This window comes from Pseudopodoces humilis, chromosome 7 (assembly GCF_049639895.1).
Source record: "Pseudopodoces humilis isolate 2021_Gansu_Grassland_sample_001 chromosome 7, ASM4963989v1, whole genome shotgun sequence".
Taxonomy (NCBI): domain Eukaryota; kingdom Metazoa; phylum Chordata; class Aves; order Passeriformes; family Paridae; genus Pseudopodoces; species Pseudopodoces humilis.
Window position 1 is genome coordinate 48,016,583 of NC_142206.1, and position 22,794 is coordinate 48,039,376.

Genomic DNA, 22,794 nt, shown 5'->3' on the forward strand with positions numbered 1-22,794 from the left:
TGATTGGGATGCTTTGTATTTGGCAAAGTGGCTTCTGATTGGCCTGGGAGAGCCCCGAACTCGCTGGAGTCGATATTCATTCAGCTTGCTCAAGTGCTTGCTAAACTACATCCAAACACTGGCGGGCCCTGGCTGCCTCCGCCGAGGTTGGCGGTGTGTAACCTGCCTAACGAGATTAGCGGGGAAGGGGCTCTCTCTCCTCCGCAGCGACGCAGCCGGCAGCACCGGTGAGAAAAGCTGCCGCACGCCGGGTGAGTGTCGGTGCTCGCTCCCAGGGCGGCCACCCCGGCTCCTGTCCACCTGAGCGCTCTCTAACAGGATTAGGAGCTGAGCCGGCCCCCGTGAGCCGCTCCCCGTGCCGGTGTGTGCGGGGGCAGCAGTGCGGGGCGGTAGGCTGCGGGCACAGACAGCAGCTTCCCTGCGAGGAAGCGAGCTGACCAACAACTTGTTTGCGTGGTTGAGAAGTTTGACGTGTCCCCCTACCCTCCCTCCATTTGCTTAGTGCCGTTTGAACCAAAGCTTCTTGCTCAAAAGTCTGCCTGTCGTGTTTCGCAGGTTTGCCAAGGTTTGTCTGAAGAAGGATTAGAAACTTTTCATGGGAAACTCTGCACGGTGCATTCAGTGAGATGGCATCGGACAGCGAGGTAAAAACTCTACTGAACTTCGTTAACCTGGCTTCGAGCGACATCAAAGCGGCTCTGGATAAATCAGCTCCTTGCCGCCGGTCAGTTGACCACAGGAAATATTTGCAGAAGCAGCTCAAGCGGTTTTCTCAGAAGTACTCACGGATCCCACGGTGTCACCACCCCAGCAAACCCGCTGAGTGCGGCTGGCGCAGGGGCGCAGAGGACCGGGCCCGCGGCCCCCTGCCCGAGGCACCCGAGCCCAGCTCCCACGGCGGGGCTACCGCCGAGAAGGTGATGCAGACAGCCGAGGCAGAGGAGAGCCTCACCGGGGACCGGGTTTTGCAGGAACAAAAGCCCGAGGCTGCCCGACCGGACCAGGTGCCCATGAGGAAGCGACAGCTCCCCGCCTCCTTCTGGGAAGAGCCGCGGCCGGCCCAGAGCCTGACAGCCAGAGCCTTTCCTGCCAGCCCTGAGGGGCTCCAAGCCCCCAGAGACCCTCCTCCCTATGAGGGGAAGAAAAGCAAGAGGAGCCCGGACGCTGCGGGCCCGGAGAGCCCCCCTGACACTGCGCCACATGCCGGGGAGAAGGACCCCGCCGGGCCGCTCTCGGGCCGAGTGGGTACTTGGACCTGCTGCCCCTTCCCCTGCCCCGGGCCAGGCGTGTTCCAGCCCCCGGGAGCGCTGCCCCCGTCGCCCTTCCCGGGGCTGGGGCTGTGGCGGAAGAGTGCGGCCCCGCTGCCGGCCGAGGTGCCGCGCTTCTGCAAGGAGGCCGATGGGCCGGGACAGAAACTCTACAGGCCCATGGTTCTGAAACCCATCCCCACCAAGCCCGCCATCCCCCCACCCATCTTCAATGTTTTTGGCTATCTTTAGCGGGGCGGGTGCCGGAGTCATGCCGAACACGACAGCTCCTGAGGGGGATTTGAAACGCCCGGTCAGCCTTCGGGCATGAGCCGCTGGCAGGGGAAGGAGGCCGGCGATCACACCCTCAGCCTCGTGGGCGGGCTGGAGGGAATAAATAACTGCTGGGAAGGTACTTGGGCTGCGCTCTCCCCTCCGTACATGGGGGCAAATCGGCAATAAACCTTGCGAAGCCGGTGGCATGCAGCATGAGGCACACCAGGTCTCTTTCATCGATGGGCATTGTCTGAGCCGCGGCGAGCGGGGCTGCGGGCCATTCATAGCCGCACTTGTAACACCTACGAGACCTCCTCCACGTGGGAACATCTTTCTGGGGCTGCCCTGCGGCAGCAGCAGCGAAATGGAATAAATTAAATGCATTCAAAGAGTTTTTTGTACTTTAAAGTAATTCCAGAGAAGTCAAGATATTCAGGTCATTTCGTTTTGCATGCAAGAGACTGGAAGGATGGTATTTGATATAGAAACCACTTGTGATTGATTTAAACTCTTGTTGTATGTAAATACTGAGAGAATTAAAAGAAAAAAATAAGGGAAGAAAGAAGGTAATTTTATTTTGGTGATTCTGCAAGTACACTCTGTTTAGTTTTGCCCCACTGGTGGGGAGATACGAGGGCTGAAATCTGCCTATTTGGACTGATATAAATCAGAAGTAATTCTTCTGGGGCTAGGATGTTAGCTAGTGCTAAGCTGGTGCAAATGGAAGCAGGATGCATTTCCACATCAGGCACTGACCTGCATCAACATAATAAATGAGGAATTGTATTAGTTTAATTCAAAACCATTAGGTATGATGGAAGAAAAAGGAAAGAATGGACTACCTTGATTTCTGATTGAGAGACATCTTTTATTTTGCCTGATTTTAAGATGATATCACAAGACCTGGCTGTAAATGTCTTGCCTAGTATTTTCCTAATTTTTTTAACAAATTGGCATTGAAAAATTTATTAAGAAGTGTTTTAAAGTTAGGTTTCTCTAAACCCATGGAGAAAGTGGTACTAAGGCACAGAACATGAGATATGAGATGTTTAAGGTTGCAGGTGTTTGTATCTATTTGGTTATACTGCAGTAAATCACTGAGGTCAAGAGCAGTATATTTTGGGAGGAAAGAGGGACAAAGAAAGGACATCCATGACCTCCCAGGGCTTGAACCTGCTGTTGCTGAAGCTAATGGGAACTTCTCCCAGGACTCAGTAGAAAGTGGCCTTGATTGGTTTGGTCTCTGACTGCCATAGCTCTCTATGACTCCTGGTATGTCTACAAGGGGAAAACCAGAAAACACTTCATTTGAGTGCATTGCAGTCATTAAAAAGAATATAATCTGAAGCAGTTGTAGAGTATCATTTTGTATCTTCTGATGGCCTTGGAACTATATAACCTCGTTGCAACTTTTATTTGGATATGAACTACCACTGGCATTAGGTCAGTTGGTTAGAGCCTGGTGCTAATAATGCCAAGGTTGTGGATTTGATCCCTGTATGCCATTCACTTAAGAGTTGGATTTGATGATCCTTGTGAGTCCCTCCCAACTTAAAATATTCTGTGATTCTACTCCCAGGCTAGAAGTTATTTACTCTTTCCCCAAACCTCACATATCCCACCAATGTTCACTTTTATGGAAACAATGTCTGTAATGTGTTTGTAGTCCAGGTGAACTGTAGAAATAGAGATGGATTTCATTGCTTTCTCCCTGCAATGGCACTTGATATGTATCAAGCTAGTATAGACTATACATGTAGGAGAGAGAGCAGGCAATGTCTCTGGTAGCACATACCCGTAGCTACATGCAAGGCATGAGGTGCTTAAGAGCTAATCTAGGGGCTAAAGATATCAGGTTAGCTCTTGATCCAGAACTGAAGATAGGAACATACTTAAATGCCTTTCCCTTTTTTGGAAAAAAATCAATGAGGAAACTCCAGAAGAAGAATAACAGAAACCAGATCCATTGAAGTTAAAGGTAGGAGAACAAGGGCTTTTCATTTACAGACCTGTAGGCAAGGAATTTTTTCACATGGAAATGTTTTTTTTTCCTCACATAAGTAGCTCTGCTGTAATCCAGATGTAGCCAGATGCTGAAATCTGTTTCAGTACTATCAATGCAGAGCCGCCTCCTTGGCATTGGTCTGGATTTGCATCTGGGTGGCCAGACCAGGTCATGGAATGAACTACTGGCATTGCAGTAGTTGCTGTGCTCAAGTGTTGCTCCTTGAGTTCTTTAGGGAAATTTCATAGTGCTGTGGATCACACCAGAATAAGGATTTCTATAAAAATTCAGAATACTTGGCAAAGTGGATAGCCTCTGTATAAATTTTATTTCTGAAGAAATCCAGAGAAAGATGAGAGTTACAACCTATCTTTTGAATATTTAATTCTTAATTTTATTTTTTCCCTTCTTTAAAACTCTTTATTATTTGAATGTATATTGCTGCATATTTTCCATGTAGTAGAATAGTGTTTTAAAGTTATGATGAAGGATTGAAACAGTCCATTCTAAATGACCTCAGACTCAAATACTTATGCTCCTACACTCAGATTTAAACTAATATTACTTTTTCAAAATCCTTTGTGACATGGAAGTTCCCCCCCACCCCAGCCCAAGGCAAGCAGTGGCCCTTGCTGGGGCTTTGAACTGAAGCAGCAGTGAAGTAAAACACAAATGAACAGAAGACAATTGTTAAGTATATTCAAAATCCCTGAATGGGGATGTGTGAGACTTTCCAAAAGGTTTGCAAATAATAGCAACTCTGCCTCCTCTCTAGCAATATTTACTGTTCTCTCATCCCTGAGATTAACAACAGAATGATTAATTGTTCAAGCTTGGATTGATTCAAATTTTCCTGGATATTTTTGTGTTTGGCTGGTCAGTGGTTGATGTTGCTATTCGGGACAGCTGATAGTCCTTAAGAATCTACTTGTTTATTCATACTTTGTTTGAAAGATGGAAACATAACATTTGAGAGCTGCTATTTACTAAAACAGTGCAGATTTAAACTTTAAAAAACACAATAGCTTTTATAAATAATGGGAAGGGAGAGGTAAATGAAAAAAACTTTTATACAAAATGAAATTTAAAAAAAATCAAAAAAGTGCAGAAGAACATCAAGTGAATTGCACATGTTGCAGTAAAAAAAATGTACAGTAACCTGGTCATGAAATATTCCTCGAACATTTCACATAAAGTCATCATCTCTGAAGGAGTCTAACTATCACACTCAGTAAAACAAGCCACTTTACCTTGAATTAGAATTACTGATCTGCTTACAAAGCCTGGCTTGCCTGGGTTCTGGAAGATTTTTCTTTTCACAGTAACTTCTAGGTAGATGCATTAAAGGCACATTGAATTCATGCAGATTCAGTATTGTGCACAAAATAGTATGTCAGTGACTGGAGTGGAGAGGTAGTGAGCTCCATTTCAGTGAAAATAAATGTAAACTGAGTGTGTGAAGGTATGCTTTAAAGATGAAGCAGAAAGGATTTAATAACATTGTAATTACTAGACTCCCCCTCTAACAGACTCTTCTCACCTCAGTTTCTGTGCAGGGCATGCACTTATCCTTCCCACAGCTGTGTTATGTTCCCATCAGACCAGTGCTCTCTGCCTCAGTGACTTCTGCTCAGGACAGATCCTTGACAGCAACCAGGACACGGGTCTCCCAATAGAAGTGAAAGTCTCTTGGTTGAAAGAAGAAATGGGCTTTCCTTATTTATCCCATTCAAACACAGTTCCAGGTTCTCCTAGGATATAAAAAGAAATTGCTACTTGCTAGACTTGCTAGACACAAAAATGTTGGCTCAGGGGAAATTCCCAGTTTGGGACAGTTATGAAATCCCACTTCTGGAGTTATACATGTACTTGGTGATTGTGAACCCTTCTACCCTGTCCACCCTTCTACCTTCTTCAGGGCTGTCACTGCACACCAAACTCTGGAGTGGTCTCCACCAAGCTCCATCTGTATCCATCACCCCCTACAACTCTGCTTTGTTACACTTGCTTGATTTCAAGAACTTTTGATTTCTATCAGTGTGAGACCCAGACCTTTGTTTTTCAGCCCCAGAAAGTGAGAGATGCATGAACTCCACGGTGATTTTCTGTCTCTCCAGAGACTGCTTACCAATACAGGATCTTCACTGGCAGAACTGATAGAGCAATTTCTTGTTCCCCATCCTTTTCTATCCATCCAATATTTTTCTAACCTGAACCAATTCCCTGTCCGCACTGCAGAAGAGTGTGCGGAGAGATCCTAAACTGATAGTAAAGGAAGTTAATGGATGAAACTTCACCAGTGGAGGAATCTCGCCTGACTTTCCAAAGCTTTTCAAGATCACTGTTCAGTGTGAATTGAAACTCTGTTGGTTTTTCAATTTTTGCATTTATAAAGGGAACAGCAATGTAGACATGACAATGACAGAGTAAGCAATCCTGTAAGCAATCCTTTTTCTGCTCACATCCTGTCCCACAAGTGATGAACACATTTCACACAAAGCCATCACAGTCTGTGTGCCCAGACAGATTGTATTACTTGTATTTGTGCAACACACTTTAGTCCTGTGCTTAGGTATAAAACTCCACACAAATAAAACTCAGTGCAGTGTGTTTTCCCTACTTAGATTTCTATCATATTCCATAGATGCTATACAAACAAAACCAGATCTGTAAGGTCCCTGATAGGGACTCTCAGCAGACCCCACCAGACACACTAGGCACAGCTCCTCTGTCACCTAAGGTGAGGAATGTGCTGCTAGCTTAAGATCTGAAAAGATGTAGTTCCAAATTTAGTTTCTTCTATTCTTTCTTAGGTGCCTAGTGAGGAATAAAGCACTCATCAAAGCAGTTCAGCAAGTCACACCTGTCAAGTCATCTGTAGTCACTGCCAATAACTGTTCATGGGCTCCCTGGCCTCCCCAGCTGTGAGGGAATGTGACTTGTTAAAAACTTCAATAAAAGAATTTCACGGACAATTATAGTGGTTCAGCAGATAGATGGTGACTTGTTAAGTTGCCATAAATCAGTTGTGGATCTGAACTGTAAATAGGTGACCTTATTTTCAAAGAAGCTGAGATAATAACTTTCATCAGTGTCAAAGGAAGCTAATAGATATTTCAAACTTCCAAAATCAGAAATTTCAGGGCTAAATTCTGAGATATTTATTCTGCCTCAGTAATATCTGATACTGAATATGATTCCCCTGGTTTAAGTGGAACAACACCTGGTCAAGCAACTTGGCAATGTTTAGGCAGCTGAATAAAGATTTGGAAACCTAATTCTGGGTATTCATTTCCATAAATTTTGCAGTTTGAATTCAATAATTTTGAAATAATTTCTTTTACTTTCAATCATAGTATTGTTACAGCCATAAAGGTCCAAGGAGGTTGGAGAGGCTGGGTTTTGTAGAGATAAGATCTTCTGGGGGAGGAAGAGAATAAGTTGGTTCAGCAGTGTTGCCTCTCTCCTTCACATCACTCTCTGTTCCAGCTCCTCTAGGGCTTTGTTCTGTTCTGACACCAGCTTTATGAAAATATAAACCTACTGTTTACAGTACAGCTACTTCTAATTTACACCAAAAAAAAGAGCTTAGGGTTGCTTTCAAATCCCCAGTCTAGGAAATTCTCTCAAGCAAAATTTCACTTACTTCCTATTGCAAATAAAATACAAAATGAACTGTATTCACTGTGGGCAAATATAATTCTTCCACCTCCTTAAATAAACCTTTCCTTGACTTTTAAAGGATTCAGCATTTCTGGATTTTAGTCTATTAAATCTTCTGAGATTTGAAGGTTCAGAAATCAAGTACTCAAAATGAAAAGTACAAAAAAAGAAGTGCTAGCAAGGTGGTGTCAAAATATCTGAGAATTAGCAACCAACACACTTCACATAAATCCAGATAATAGAATAGAAACTACAATATAAATCTCAGTCAGTGAAGGCAATGTGATTGTTTTCCCAAATACATTGATTCTTGACAAGTTCTGAGTTGTGACCACAGCAAGGGTGCTATGCTCCACCACAGGTTCAGGACACTTTTGAATTCCTCACTGATACTTGCTTCAGCACTACTCATTTGTCAGTGTTGGCTCTCATTTCTTCTTCTTCTCAGACTGAGGTCTGAGCTGAATCGTGTTTTCTCTTGAAAAACCTAACAGCAGTCTCTTGTGTTAACTGTCTCCTCCATTTTCTTCTCACTCATGCTTCAAAAGGACATTTCTCTTGGATTAGTCATGGGAGGGTGCTTGACCAAGCCTGCAGCAATTCCTCCCCGGTGTGCACCTGTGCCACGGTGGTGGTGCCGGGTGCCACGCCAGGACGCTGCTGCATATGCAGTGTGCTTGGGGTCACTGTGAGTAGTCGTGCTGTAAATATCGGATCAGTCTGTCTGGGAGAGGCAGGGTGTTAAGGAGTTTGATGCGGTTTCTTCCAACCAGGCTCCGTACCTTGATGCGGCAAAGATGGGAAAGAGGTCGTGGAGGTTCTGAAAGATAGGTGGGTCAGAAACATGACCAGAATAGATTTTAACTTGAGGGACTTGAGCTCAGCTTGGGCAGGAGGAAAATGGGAGAAGGAAGAATAAAAAAAGGGTTTTTTTTTCAGTAATGAAGGGATAATATGTCTGGGATTGGAATAGAACATCTATTCTGAGGCATGACATGGCGAAGGATGTGGGGCTGGAGGATGGGGTGCTGTACCCATCTCAGCCATAACAATAGGCTTTCTAGGAGGATTTAAACAAGCCACTTCAAAGTGTTCAGCCTTCCCACTGAAAATAATGCAATAGATACCAAATTTATCTTGGTGCCAGAAAACTGATTCTGGTCTATTAAAGACTTTTTCCTGGGGGAATGGATATTAGGAGAGTGGAATATTCATGATGGTTTTAAAGGCCACTGGTGCCTGCTAGGCTGCTGTGGAGATGGCTGTGCTGCCTACCTGTCCTGATCTGACAGAACCCCAGCTACATCCAAATGGGCCTTTCTGCAATGCTATGCTCATTCCCAGTGGGTCAGATAAATGGCTGGTGTGCACTTCACACCACAGGGCCAGTGACACCCCAGAAATTTCTGACCCTCATACCTGGCCAGTCACAGCAGGGAAATCCTTTCAAGTTTATGGGATGAATACTAAGAGGAGATGGTGACTGAGGTTTTGAATCCAACAGTGGGACTATTTGTGCCATATTCTCTTCTGGGAGAGCATACCTGCTTTTTCTTTAATGACAGCCCAGTCCTCATAGCTGTCAATATGCTCCTTGAGCCGGGAACAGAGCTGCACGTTACCCACATAATCCAGAAGAACGTCAATGATCGGCCCAGCCCAGCGACTTATCTCTGGAGTAGACACCATTTCACAAAACTTCAAGGAAAAACAGATTGACTGCAATCAGTGGGACATAAATGCATTTGTGGAAACAGCAATTGCAATAGCCCTGACAGCTCTGATGGTACCCCCCTTCTACCAGCTGTGAGGGCAATTGCCACTTTCCTTTCAGAAAACTTCAACTGAAGCCTGTTCTTTTCCAGCTGAGGGTAGAACCTCTCTTTGCAGTCACTTTGACACAAATCCCTGGTAAAGTCCTAGCTCTGGAGCATGGAATAACGCTGAATTGTTTACAAGTCCTAGGATCCAACTTCCACAGAAATGCAAGGGCAGAGAAACTTTGCCCCAAGCTAGTCAGCGGCTGCTGAAAGATCCCTGCAGTCTAGGGCCTTGTGACCTAGAATGCTGGGTCCTTTCCCTTCTTGGGTGGAGTTTTGAGAGGCAAAAAGGAATCTTAGGGAAAGAGGGAGATTCAGAAGAATGCAGCACCTCCTGCTTCTTGTGAACCTGCTAGTATCTGCAGCTTTGGGGGAGCAAACATCTTACTAGAAATAAGTCTGGAGAAATCTGCTCAGATGAATTCCAGGCCATTTTACTTACTCATGTGAGAACTATCCTGGCCCTAATAGAGGGGCACCTTCCGTCCTCAGTCCTAGATCATGCAAATTTTCTACTGTCTCCAGTGTACGCTGCAGAGTACCCAAATCCATTGCATGGAGGGCTTCTTATGAAGATAGTGAAGAATAAACTTAAGGACCTGGCTTTAAGCTGACTAATTTAAAAAAAAAAAAATCTGCCCACTTTAACATAAATATGTATATTATACCAGTCAGTTTCATTTGTCTCTTTTAGGGTTCTGCATATGATGAAGATATCTGTGGATGTAATCTGCATGCAAGCAGTCAGGAAATTTAACATGAATTAAATCATGCTGAGTGGGTAAGAACTCAGGCACATGGCTGAACCCTATTGAATGATGGTGGCTGAAGCACCATCCATCAGCTTAGTCACTCAGACTGTCTGCAAACACCTTCTAAGCCCACACCAAATAGGAAAGAAAATGTGCCATCTTAAAGCTCTCTCAGTTTAAATTCCTGTAACTAGATAAAATTTGATTATTCATGCATGAGTCCTAACTCAACTCCTAATCATTATACTCTTGTGTGGATACTCTTATTCAGAAGTGAAATTATATTAGTTCACCTAGTAAAATAGAGCAGTGGAAAATAAGGTTATTTTCTTCAAGGTGAGAACATTCACAGAGGTGTTCACTACACTTCTGACTCTTATTTTTCACTGAACATCACCATGTAAAGTTTCCTAGGACAACTGGAGACAGTAATGTCAGAAGGATGGTGGTGGACAGCCACAGTTTCCTACCTGGGCTGCTTATAGAAAGTGCAGTTTTGTATGTCTGGCTGTCACTCCCCAGTGCGTGTGTCACTGCCATGCACTCGCCCGTGGGCAGCACAGACTGGGCACCAGCTCTACCACCTCCTTGCAGCTGAAATGAAGACATGTGTAGGGCCATAAAACACTGGATCTTGCTCTCTTCTCTCTGCCAGAGATCATGCCTGCCTTTTTCTCTCCCTGTTCACAAGCTCAGCTTACAAAAACCTCTTCTGGAATAAACATGTTTCAAAACACATTGCAGGAAAAGAAGGAAAATAAAGAAAAACGATGCAACCTGCAAGACCAGGCAGTGGGATTGACTCAGGGACAAGGTCGCTCTGAGCCTGTGTTCTCGGCAGAAACCCGAATGCCCTCTCGTGGCAGTACGGTACTGCTGTCTGTCCCCACCTTCCTGGGATCAACAGTTCTGGAAACAGGAAGGGAGTCAGCAACCATTTTTCTGTGTTCACTTTCTCCAGGACACACTAATTTAGTAGCATCAGTGATGATTTATATTTGTGCATTTTCCAAATCCAGTTACAGTAGTTTGTAGCCTTTATAGAGACCAATAATTCAGATTTATTATCCTTATGTGATCTTACGGAAGAATATAGAAAAAAACATCCTTCGTGTGGAGAAGGCTGTAGTTTCATAAGGTCCTCTGTATTTCAGAATATAAACCATAACTACATGTCATGAAGCTACCACACAAGCCTCACTTTTATTAGCCAAAATCCTAGCAGTAAAAGCAAATAAAAAACAATATTAGAGGGAAGGGATTACTTTTTTTTTTTTTTCCTGTGCATATCTGTCCTTACTGCTTTCTCTCTGGGCACAGATGAAATTTTATAGAGTTTTTTCTATCTCTGCCTCATGTGATGTGACCTTTGAGGCAATGATTCTTTGTGAGTGACCTGATAACCTGATATCTTCTTAGGCAATAGTTCCAGGTGAGATCCAGAAGGAACTGGTTTTGAATGGCCAGGATACCATAGAGGGCCACAGACAAACCCTCTCTGTTTGCCTTGGAATTCCATCTCTTTACTCACTCAGTGTGCTACCATATCACAGATCGAGAACTAGAGATTATATAGTTTATAAATTTTTCTTTGACAAAAAATACGGTATCCTGGAAGAGTTTTGTTGTGACAAAGACTCTTGAAGATAAAGCCCTGTTTAGGATGAGAGATTATTGTAATGAACACTTAAAATTCTCTCTGTAAGATTTTAATTTTGCTTGGTTTTTTTCCCCAGATATGTTACTGCAGAGTAAAGTCTTTTGGAAGACAGGACTGATAAAAAGGTCAATATTTCCTTGGATTTTTTTATTTTTTCTTTTTTCTTTCCACCACCAAAGAACATATATTGGTAACTATACCTTCGGGATCCCTCAAACCTTCACTTAAACTAGATAGAAGCTGATTGATTTCTTTCCCAATTCTTTGCAAAATAGAAAAACTTCCATGTTGAGATTTCATTTCTGTGTAGTGTATTGAAAGACAGCATAATTTGAGTGGAGCATTAGGTTTTGAGATACATTGGAAGGAGAGAACATACAGAAATCAGAAAAGAAGTATAATCTGAGATTCTACAAAGTCCTTTAAGGGACTGAGAGTCTCATTTTAGCCCAGTGGAAGCTAAGCCCAGCTGCATTTTAGAAAGGACTGCAAAGATACATGTATAAAGTGTAGCTATCTAAAGCCTTGTAAGTGGCTTTGAAAATACGAAATCATGGACCTAAATCTCCTAATCTCTTGTGAAAACTTCAAATATAACTCAGTCACACAGCTAATGTAATAATTTATGTTCTCTCTCCATGACTACTTTTCTAGTAGACGCAGAAGTTGTAGCTGCTCACATTCAATAGTTTGCCCTCACAGAGTGAAGCACTAGACTGTTTTCATGTAACCAGTAGCTAACCTTCTGTATCAGACAAAACAAATCCTACAGGGCAAGTTAAAAAAGGTTTCTACCGCCCATATTCTATCATCCATATGTTTGTCAGGAAAACATGCCTCAGTCCTGGCACCTCAGGTCCAGAAGAAAAGAGTATTGTAGAACTGTTGGTAAGACTGTCAAGATGGCTACAATTCACTGTAAATTCAAGCTATGTCCATAGTGCCTGTTGCCTACCTTCCTGCAGTCATTGAACACCACCTTGGAATGTTTGAAGACTCATATTGAACCTTTTTTTTTTTTTTTTCCTGTAAATAAAGTAGGGATCATGGCATTTTATTTCACAAAAAAGTTGGAAGAAAAAATACATTAATGTTGTCAAAACCCAGTGGTAGGACATATCCTCAGAAGTCCTGTAGGTAGACTAGGCTGTGCTTACCTGTACTACAGTTGGCTCTCTGGTCACCTGAGGATCATTAAGTCTTTCCCGCCTGTAATTTAATGCAGGGTGTGGGCCATTTCCGTACTGACACTCAAAACAGGAACCTGCATCACAGCCCAGATCCAGGAGATACTTCAGCACGGAAAGGTACTTCATTGAAAACATGATGGTAGCTGGAAATGTGGTGGGATGACTTGATATATAGGCATCAATGTTTGCCCCATGGTCAAGAAGCAGTTTCATGGTCTTCAGGCAGCCGTGGCGGATGGAGATGAGTAATGGGTTAATGAGGTCAACATTGGGGTTGGCTCCAGCTTGCAGCAGCAGCTCTGTGGCGTAGATATTATTGTTAAAAACAGCAAAATAGAGTGGGGTGGTGCGTCTGTCCTCATAAAGGCAGGACCGTTCATCAGAGAGGGCAGTGTTGACCTCGTAGCCAGCGTCTATCAGCTCTTCCAAGATATCGTCATTGTTGCGTTCGGCCGCTAAGTGCAGGGGGCTGATGCCACTACGCTTGACACGGGTGCGGCTGGTGACAGGGATCAGCATGGAGACAATCCTGCCGGAGCAGACTCAGTGAGCAGCAGTGAACTCCAGGGGATCTACAGCACTACAGCACATCATAGCTTTATGATTGTACTCGTAAGGCAGAGCCTGCTAACTTGGACACAGGAGCAGCTCATAGGAACCAGAGTGCAAACCTCAAACCTGTCAGCAACTCCCTGTGCACCTACCTTGCCAAAAATGTGAGATGTGTGACCTTCCCCTTTCATGGAGGAACACATTTTTTTGAGATTATCACCCAGTTTCTGTGACATAATGGCAGCTACAGGGGCAGTTACAGTGGAAGAGACGACATGCTGGCACTCACCCACCCTGTTGTTATTTCTCTTAGGTTCCAAAGCCCAAAGGGCAACAACCAGCCAGGAACTACCAGATATTCTGCACCTTCATCATCATGCTGTGGGTAGGACTGGAGGAAGAGGTGCACAACCTCCAGCCTGAGGTGCCAGCAGAGAGAATACATCTCCCCTTCACAGGGTTTGCTTTACTGCTCAGCAGAGAAGGGTGCCAACACAAAGTGCTGGCAGGTCTTGTGGGTCACAGCCACAGTAATGGGCTTGACACCAGTAAGGGGGTGAAACCCCATGTCTACAGGTCTGAGCTAGGATGAACTACAGATTTGGTTCCCAAGCTTTCCTTATTAGATTTTACAATTCACTTATTACCCTGCATGGATCCCTATCCTGTAGGCCTTCACTGTGCGGCTTTTGACTACAGCAAATTCATGGGGCTATCAATGTCCTTCCCAAATCATGGGGAGCCAAAAAGACAATTAGTAAAAGGGAGAAAAAGAAGTAAAATACTTTTCAGGCTGGTTTCCATGTTTCAGCTGAGGGAGAAAAAATGTGCAGCCAAGTCCTAAACCCCAGTAATAAGGGGTTGCTATTGGAAAGCGTGATGTGGCCTTAAACACAACAACATAAATAAAGCTGATCTAATATGTAACATGAATTTCAAATATATGATGCACAGGAGCCCTGCAGTCACAAATCCATGATCATTTTTCATCTGCACAGGTGTCAGTGGAGCTGCATGACCAACCTTAAGGGTTAGACCTTCATTTCCTGCTCATAAAGAGGGGTGATATAGCCAAGGCCCTAGGTTGATTCTGTAGATATGGACAAGTCACCTCAAGCTACTTTCAGAAAGAGCCTGGGGATCATCCAGCCCGAATCTGCCTGCTGTGCCAGGAGCTGCCCAGACTTCCTTTGTAGTATCTGTGTAGAGGGGGGATGTCTTGAATAGGAACTTGTGTAAGCTGGGAGGCCAAGCACACCCTCTCTGCCTCTTTTCCTCCCATGCAGACTGCTCTACCTAGCAGTCAACAGCCCTGGTGGCACACAAACATGCAAAGCTCAGTTTCCTACCATGTAGTGTGTCTCCTTTAAAATGCTGCATATCTTCAGCTTGACTGCAATAGCTGGGCCCAACACTGGGCCCTCAAACATATATTTACATAATGAACTAAGCCAGTAAAACCTTTGTCTGTGATGATCTTGTGATCCTGTGAAAGATCCAACACTCCCAGGAGCTGAAATTAGAGTTGAAGATGCATAGCATTTTACAGGATTATGTTCCTATTTACATGATGGACTGTTGATGTCTCCAAGTTACTTCTACACCTCATTTTTAAACAAAAAGGCTTTTTAAATTATGTAAATATCTTGGGAAATTAAGCACTTTTTTTTTCTCCAAGAGGCCACACTAATTTTCCAGCCCTGTGACACTTGCCAGGGAGCAGGAGGTTTGGGTGCTGGTGAGCTGGCAGCTTCCCACCCTCAGCAAATGTTCTGTAAGAGTCTAATAACAAAAAGGGCACAGAGCACTGTGAGGACACAACGCCAAGTACCAGCATTACTCATCCCATGATCAAATGTTTTGAAGATTTAAGGGTCTGTTTTGTTCTTTCCCTCCAGCATATGTGCTTCAGCCAGCTCGTCACATCTGAGTTAAAGAGGCACTGCATCATTTCTGTCTGCAAGGGGAACCTGAACCTCGCTGCACGGGTGCCGGGCTGAGGCTCTGCATCCCAATGCTGCAGTGTCCTGGAGCACAGTACCTACAGTCCCTGTACCCCACATTTATTTTGGTATGACAAGCAGGAAGCATCAAATTTTCATTGGTTTAATTGTGTAGCTTGAACCTGTGTCTCTTTCTCACCCTGCTAAGTGGGTCAAATCAGTAATATGGTGACTGGAACATTCCCTGTTTCTCTAGAGGGAGAATGCAACTCAAGGCAGCCAAGGCCAGAGAAGTCAGACCACATCCCATGTCTGTCACAGGGATGAGCTTCATGTACAGTTTTTAACTAGTACCAAGATTTCCCTAATCCCTGACACCTGCTTCTGTGTTTTCTATTTGTTAGAGGTTATATGGAGGAAGAGGCAGAGCATCCTTAGTGTGAGCATGCCAGGAGTTTACTGACTTGTGCTCACTTAGTAAATCTGCCCATGCTTCATAGTCTTCCCTTCTCAACATCTCAGTTCTAAGGGGGAAAGAGTTAAATGATTGCTTGTGACTGTACTACAGCTTATGAGATGACCTTTATGAATTTCAGGTCAGTATTGACAAGGTGTCATTTAAAATAAACAAACACCAAGCAACAAGAGTTGACGGCTGAGCCCTGGGACCACATTCTTGGCTTTTTGATGGTAGGGAGCCTTCGTGCTCTGGCAAAAAAGTTGAAATGCGGAATTCCTGCAGAATTACGTATTAAATCTGCAGGAATACAGAGGTCACCATGAAGGGTGTTATTTTACTAAATACCAGAGGAATTAAGAATGATCAGCCAAATAGGCTAAAGTTTTGTCATTTAGATAAATATTTATAAGAGAATATATTTTTCTTTTGTCTTTTTTTTCTACTTTGTTTGCAGCAGTTGTGCACAAAATTTGTGCTCAGTCTTTTACAAGTGAAGGAATGCAGAGTTTTAACTAAATTCTGGTCTCCTTTGTGCTGCTGGTTGTTGGGAATAATAGACACAAGCCCTGAATCAGACCCTTGCTTTCATAACCCATGGGTGAACTCAGGTTGTGGAGTGTCCATGTAAATTTATTCTCAGGTCAGAGTGTGAGACTACTGAGGGGAGGGAAAGATTCAGAGACCTGGCCCATAATCTATAAACAAATTGGATTCAGATCAATTTACTGTACTTTCAAATAAACTTTTTAGAAAGTGAACAGCTCAAGCTAAATTCTGTCTCTCACACAAGAAAATTACTTTATAACTCAAACCCTGGAGAAGATTTTGAATCATACTTATGTTAGTAAATACAGGGTATGGATGCACATGATGTAAGTGTATAAACCCATGTATGTTACATAAGTTGACACTGCCCTCTAGAATACACAGCTTGTACAAGGAACCAGGCCTACTCCAACTACAGAAGATTAATATCCTCAGGTCTATCAAAGTGACTTGAGAAGCTTAACTGACATTCCCAAGCAAATCTAAATGCTAGAATGAAAAACATTATGGGAAGGTGTAGTGAAGTTAAAAGCTTTTGTTCCTCAGATGCTGTGAAATATGCAGGAATCCACTTGAGCAGTTCTATGCAAAGATAGCTGTCCTGTCCAGAAACAGTCACTGCAGTTGGACTCTCATTTCCCTGTTGTAGAAATATTTTTGTAGAAACTGTGATAGTCAGAAGAGTCCTCTACAGTCACCAAGGGGGTCTGTTACTGCAATGAAAAATTAGCTGTGGGTCACTCACTCTTCCAGCAGTGAGGGATTGAAAGCAGGAACTAAAACTTGCTCTAGGATCAGAAGTAAATGCTATGGAGTTCAGGATCAGAAGCATGCTGCAGTGTTCCAGGTTATTACTTACATGACAGTGCAACATCCGATCCCCAGACAGCATCTTCTAAACTGATATTCTTTGTCACAGACTATAGTTTGTCACTTTCCTAGAAAAATCTGTTTCAGAGGACTGGTAATTCTACCTGATTTCTGCTTATTTTTTCCACTACTTTTCTCCCTGTTTAAAAAATATGCTCAGCTCTATCTCAAACACATTTAATTTCAGAAGGAAAGCAGTGGGTCTTTTTATGAATTTGTCTGTTACAATTAAGAGTTATTTAATCACTCACTACTAAAATATATTTTCCAGACCATGAGAAATTCTTGTCCTTCTTTTCTGAAGCCTTTACAATTTCCTGAAAGGTTTCTGAGAGGAAGGATATCAGAACTGAACACCATATTCTAGCGACAATCTCACTAATGCCCTAGAGATTCACTTAACCACTTCTTGCTGTCAGGAACTGAATTATTGTTATGAAAACCTGAGCACACCAGAGACAAATCCACCATCTTCTGCTTTTGCAAAAGAATCACAGCAGGTCTAAACCAGGACATTCATGTAGGAAAATGATTGCAAACCATGCTGGAAAAGCTATTAGGGACTAATACTCCCCACCAATACTTTTTCTGTTATATTTCAAGAATATTTTGAGGACTGCAGTTTAATCCACTTCCAAGATACATTATATTATTTAGCTGTAATAAGTGATGTCTTGTTAAAATAAAAGGAATCTTTCACCCCACATTCCTGCTCACCCCATCCCATCCCAACCTCTAAACACACTCTCCAGTGTACAGTTTCTAGCCTGAGCTCTGCATGCAGAAAGCCCACCTCTCAGCTGGTATCTGCCCTGCTCACATTGCTCAGAATGAGTTCTGGGACATTACATTCTCTTTTTGCAAGGACTCTGGATCCTTTTAAAAAAAAATAACACTATAAAACTAACTAAAACTTACTCGCAAATCCCTTTTTTGGCTGCTATGTGAAGAGGTAACAGGCCATCCTTATTGGCTTTGTTAGCATCTGCTCCTTGGGACAAAAGAAACTCCACAATAGGAATATGTCCATTTTTGCAGGCTTCATAAAGAGCAGAGGCGTTATCACTGGCTTGTGTATTTATATCAGCACCTAGGAAGGAAGAAAACCTTTTAGCACCTAAAGTTTAAAATGAGATGTGAGGAGCATACTTTGAATGAACACTTATATTTCCATGACTGGAGCTATGAAATGTGGTGGATGGAGATGTGAACACTGACATATCAGAGGTGGCACAGTCATATCACCCTTATATCATAGATTTACATTGGTTTATAATATGATGGGAATTTTATGAGGGGCAGTTTATCATGGGTGGCAACTATTAGGTCCCAATCATGAGTCCAGGCTCCATTCAGCTGTAGCTCAAAGGTAAAAAAAAATCCAATGGGCTGTTCTTTATATGGCATGGTCTTTCCTTCAAACACACTAATTTTTATGTGTTTATACTATGTATATATACTATTCCTGAGCAGGAGTTTGGACTAGATTATCCCAATAGGTGCTTTCTAAAATTCTATGGATATCTATGCTATATATTTATTTAAATTTATCATTTATACTCTATATAGTCACACTGTAATTATTATAAATACATATTTATAGTATTTATACTCCAATTTGATTTGAATATGTATCCAGGATAAAAGAGTACTGTTAAAAATGACATTTGGATGATGCTGATCAACAGTTCTAAACAGGTTTTATTTGGGAGTGCCTTAATCAATGAATATTGCATTTCAAAACTTAACACCTGAGGCCATATCTCTTCACTTCATGAGGGTTGGAGTTAGGCTTCAAAAGTTAAGTTCTACTATAAAAATTAGATAAATATTATCAATGAGCTACTGGACTATATGGGAATTTCTTTCTTGAGCTCTAATATATGCTTTGTTTAATAAATAACATGCAAGTATAAACTAAGACAATGCTTTTTTGCCATAAACAATATGGAATCTAGTTTTTTCTGTTGTAGATATTTAAGACCTTTAAGCCTGGGTTTTGGCTGTCATATACTGTACCATGGTGCTCTCAGGAAGGCTGCTCTATGTGTATCCTAAATGGGAATGACAGTTCACTGGAGTTTTGCTTCTAAACTACAATAAAGAAACCAGTCAGTCTTCTGTTTGATCATGAAAACTCTCTGCCAATGAGGACATTTCCCTGGGCTCTCACCCTAAGCTGAAACATCTGTGTTGTATTTGGCCCTTTGAAGATGTTGTAGCTGGAAACATCAGGACAACTACAGTGACAAAAACATAACACAGGACTATGTTCCTAATGAGAAAGAAACCCTTTTCATTATGAAAATTGCTCATCATAAACAAATGAATGATATCATTCCTGGGATGCTCAGAAGAGCTTTCAGGGCTTGAAATAATTGGACAGTTTTCTTGGCGTTTTGTGCATTTTTCTCAAAATTGAACTTTAAGGAAATCTTAATATCTATCTAATTTGAAACACAAATCACATCCTGGCTTTGTTTCTTAAGTCATAGGCAGCATGATGGACTAACTGGTTACGCAAAACTCTCTTGACAAGACTAGCTGGGCAGCAGAACAAAATTTTTTTGTTTCCCAACTCTCATATCTTTCTTAATCTTTCTAATTTTTTCGAAAGTTTTTCTTATCTTCATCACTGGTAAGCTCTTGTTTTGCAAGTGCAGGACCCAAGTCTTATTGAAGATATTAGTCCATTGTGAAAATAAAGTATGCCTCAGTGAAGTGTATTGTGCTTATTGTAAAGCTGTTTTAAATGAGTGGAGCAATAAAAGATAGTTTTAGTGTAAATTAGATTCAAATTCATTATGTTTATATGTTTGAACACTTATAGGGACAGTGAATCTGCTTCTATTTGATATAAACCCATAAACTCTACTTTATCTATTTTCAGAGGATACATTACGAGGACAGCTAACCTTGTTCATCACTGCACATTCTTGAGCAGATGGGGTAGGCTGAAGTTCAACTTCTGCCATCTATTACCACCTACAGCTGTCTTTTATGACTGACTGGATTTTAGGCTACATGTGTGCAGCAGTATGGATTTAGAAAGCTGTAAGGAAATGCAGTCAGACAGCACCACATTACTTCCCAGAGCAGGTGACCTTGAATGAATGCTGAAGAAGCATGTGTTTCTAGGCCATGTATTTCATGCTCTGTGAAAAACCCTGCCCAGTCCCATCATCAGGAGCAACAGTGTTTTAATGTCTCTGCAGGCTAGGCCTTGCCTCCAGAGGCAGAAAAAATGAGCCAGGCAGAATTACTGGGAAACTCTGAATTATTAAATGAATAGATGCATGTAAGCTGTACTCACCACATCTTGCAAGGTATCTCAAAGCTTCCAGCTGCCCACTCTCAGCTGCCACAAATAAAGAAGTGATCCCATAGGCATTTGCAGACTCAATCTTGGCACCTCCTTTCACAAGGATATCAATGATCTCCAGGTCATTTCGGGAGACAGCCTCATGGAGAGCAGTCCAGCCTCGGTTGCAGCGATGGTTGGTATCTGCATTGTACTGCACCAGGAGCCTTGCAGCCTCTGCATTTTTGCGCTCACAAGCTGTTTTAGAAAAAAGGGAAGAGGCTAGGACAGGCTTTTGAAAGTATTCTGGGTGTTTGGTATCCATTTCAGGTAGCCTGAGGCAATATAATACAAATAGGCCACAGTAAGACCAAAGACCCATTTAAGCCTGTATGAGAGCAAAGGTTGCTGCCAAGTGACACTGTCTGAGGCTCAGAAAGGATGTGGCAGTGAAGCCAGTCTTCAGCTGGACCCGGATAAGTGTCCTGTGCAGGGATTGTGCCAAGTCTGCTACTGGGGGTAATCTGGCCCAGCACATTTTTACCAACAAGAAACCAAAGGGACACAGTGAGGTGATAAGGTGCACGAAGTAATTTATGAAGAACAAATATGTTACAGAAATCACGCGACCTGAACACTTTCTTTCCAAATTCTGTGCAAACTGACTCCTTATCTTATTGCCATGGACTGCAGATAAAGATCCATGTAGAGAAGAAAATAAAAAAAGCTCAAATCAACGGTTGCGTAGCTCAGTAGCACTTTCTCAATTTATAGTTCGATTTATAGCTCAGGACCATCCTGAGCTAAAGACAGTTTCTTAATAATTAATAGCATTTTGTTGATTTTTATTCTTCCAATTTGTCCCATAGCTTTTTGAATCCCAAATCATGAGGCTCCCCATGCACCTTAATAGTGGGACTCTAACCTAGAAGTACATAGGATGAGCAGCTACATTGAAAAACCCCAATCAGCATTTGTTGTGCAAGGTACAGAAGAGAAGCACATTTCATAACAATTAGTTTTTTCTTTGAAATAATAGTGTATTTTTTCTCACAGAGGTCCCACTGATTCTTCCTTTGCAATAGCTCCATGGTGCTCTCCCCCATAAACAGGTGTCATTTGTATACTGAAACCAACCGTGTAATTAGACATTTCTGTAATTATCGATCCATAGCTCTGCAGAGTTTAATTTGCTTACATATGAGGGATGACTATTTTGTTATGACAGTTTTTTAAACTCTTGTTTGCTGTTCTTGTTATTGTAGGATAATGTAGAAGATACTGCATCAAGGATAATCCATTCTTACTAACTTCTTCTCTGTCTAAAGGGTGTTTTCATATCATTGTTGTTGTGATTATTATTACTATGACCTCTACTACTACTACTACTACTACTACTACTGCTACTATTACTACTACTGCTACCACTACTGTGTGTTTAATGCACAGCTGAACAGCTTTTCCCTGGTCAACTAAAAGCCAGAATTTTAAAACAATAACATTTTAAATGTAGCTCTAATGCTAGGCATCTAAATTTGGAGGCAAGATTGTTGTTTTAACCTGTAATATGTGTTTTTAATATTTTAGAGTGCTAAAAACTCATGGCAGGAGCAAAGGACGTTGGACATGAAGGTGTGAGAAGTCTTCAGTGAATGTGATATCATGGATATATTGCTAGTCTGCTAAAAGAAAAAAGTGTTCTCTCCAACCAGCAGCAAAGTAATATGTCTGCGTTAAATACTTTATCTGCCTCACTGAACTGTTTTTAATTTGAAGATTGTCCCATAGCACACAGCCTGGCCTGACCCACACAGTATGTGAGTCACTGGCATGTCTAGTTACTGTACTTGCCCGTCCAACAGCTATTTAGGTCCTACCGTTTAGCAAAGCATATGTAGTCCTTCACTACCCAGCTTTCTGTAAGTTTGGGACATTGTGCAGACAGCCTGTGCTTAGGGTCCCAGTGACAATTTCACCCCTCACCCTCAGCACCTCATCACAGCCTGCACCCTGCAGTACAGCTGCTATTCCTATCTCTGTCCATGAGATAAAAGGCCATGGCATGGCAGGTGAGGCATAGGAGATGGAGGACTACCACAGGGAAGGAGAAAACAAGAGCTAATCACTGCCCTTCAGCCCCTCATCACAAGTGGTCCTGCAGTTCTGCCTTGGTGGTGCCAGAAGAGCTCAGCATCCCTGGAAAAGCAGCTACTCACCTTTGTAGAGCGGCGTTTCTCTGGCCTTGTTGGAGATGTCGGGCTCAGCCCCAGCCTGCAGCAGGGTGAGCAGGCAGTCCAGGTTGCCCCGGCTGGTGGCCAGGTAGAGAGCTGTCTCCTCATTGAGGGTGCGCTGGTCGATGGTGCCTGGGTATGCTGTGAAGGAATGGTGAGCCCAAAGTCATTGTGGCATGTAGTGCACAATTATCTGCAGCACCACCACCCTTCTAAATCCTTGGGGGTTTAAGTTTTTATTGTTTATTCATTTCCATAAGCAATGTAAATTAGGAATA

General features: G+C 42.6%; 2 protein-coding genes across 4 annotated transcripts in view; one reads left to right on the forward strand and one right to left on the reverse strand.

Moving 5' to 3' along the window:
• The first annotated feature begins 626 nt into the window (after window positions 1–626).
• On the forward strand, window positions 627–1,499 carry FAM181A (family with sequence similarity 181 member A). The gene has a single exon (XM_005520170.1). The coding sequence runs from the start codon at window positions 627–629 to the stop codon at window positions 1,497–1,499; it is 873 nt and encodes a 290-aa protein (XP_005520227.1).
• A 2,338-nt stretch (window positions 1,500–3,837) lies between these two features.
• ASB2 (ankyrin repeat and SOCS box containing 2) overlaps window positions 3,838–22,794 on the reverse strand; it is a 48,547-nt gene continuing 29,590 nt past the window's right edge. For all 3 annotated transcript variants that reach the window (XM_014249914.2, XM_005520169.3, XM_014249915.2), the window contains 6 exons: window positions 22,502–22,657; window positions 20,298–20,543; window positions 17,903–18,074; window positions 12,581–13,142; window positions 8,736–8,889; window positions 3,838–8,011 (listed from right to left, as the gene is read on the reverse strand). In XM_014249914.2, coding sequence (XP_014105389.2) covers window positions 7,875–8,011; window positions 8,736–8,889; window positions 12,581–13,142; window positions 17,903–18,074; window positions 20,298–20,543; window positions 22,502–22,657 — 1,427 coding nt within the window. In that variant the 3' untranslated portion in view covers window positions 3,838–7,874. The remainder of the gene's footprint in view (window positions 8,012–8,735; window positions 8,890–12,580; window positions 13,143–17,902; window positions 18,075–20,297; window positions 20,544–22,501; window positions 22,658–22,794) is intronic.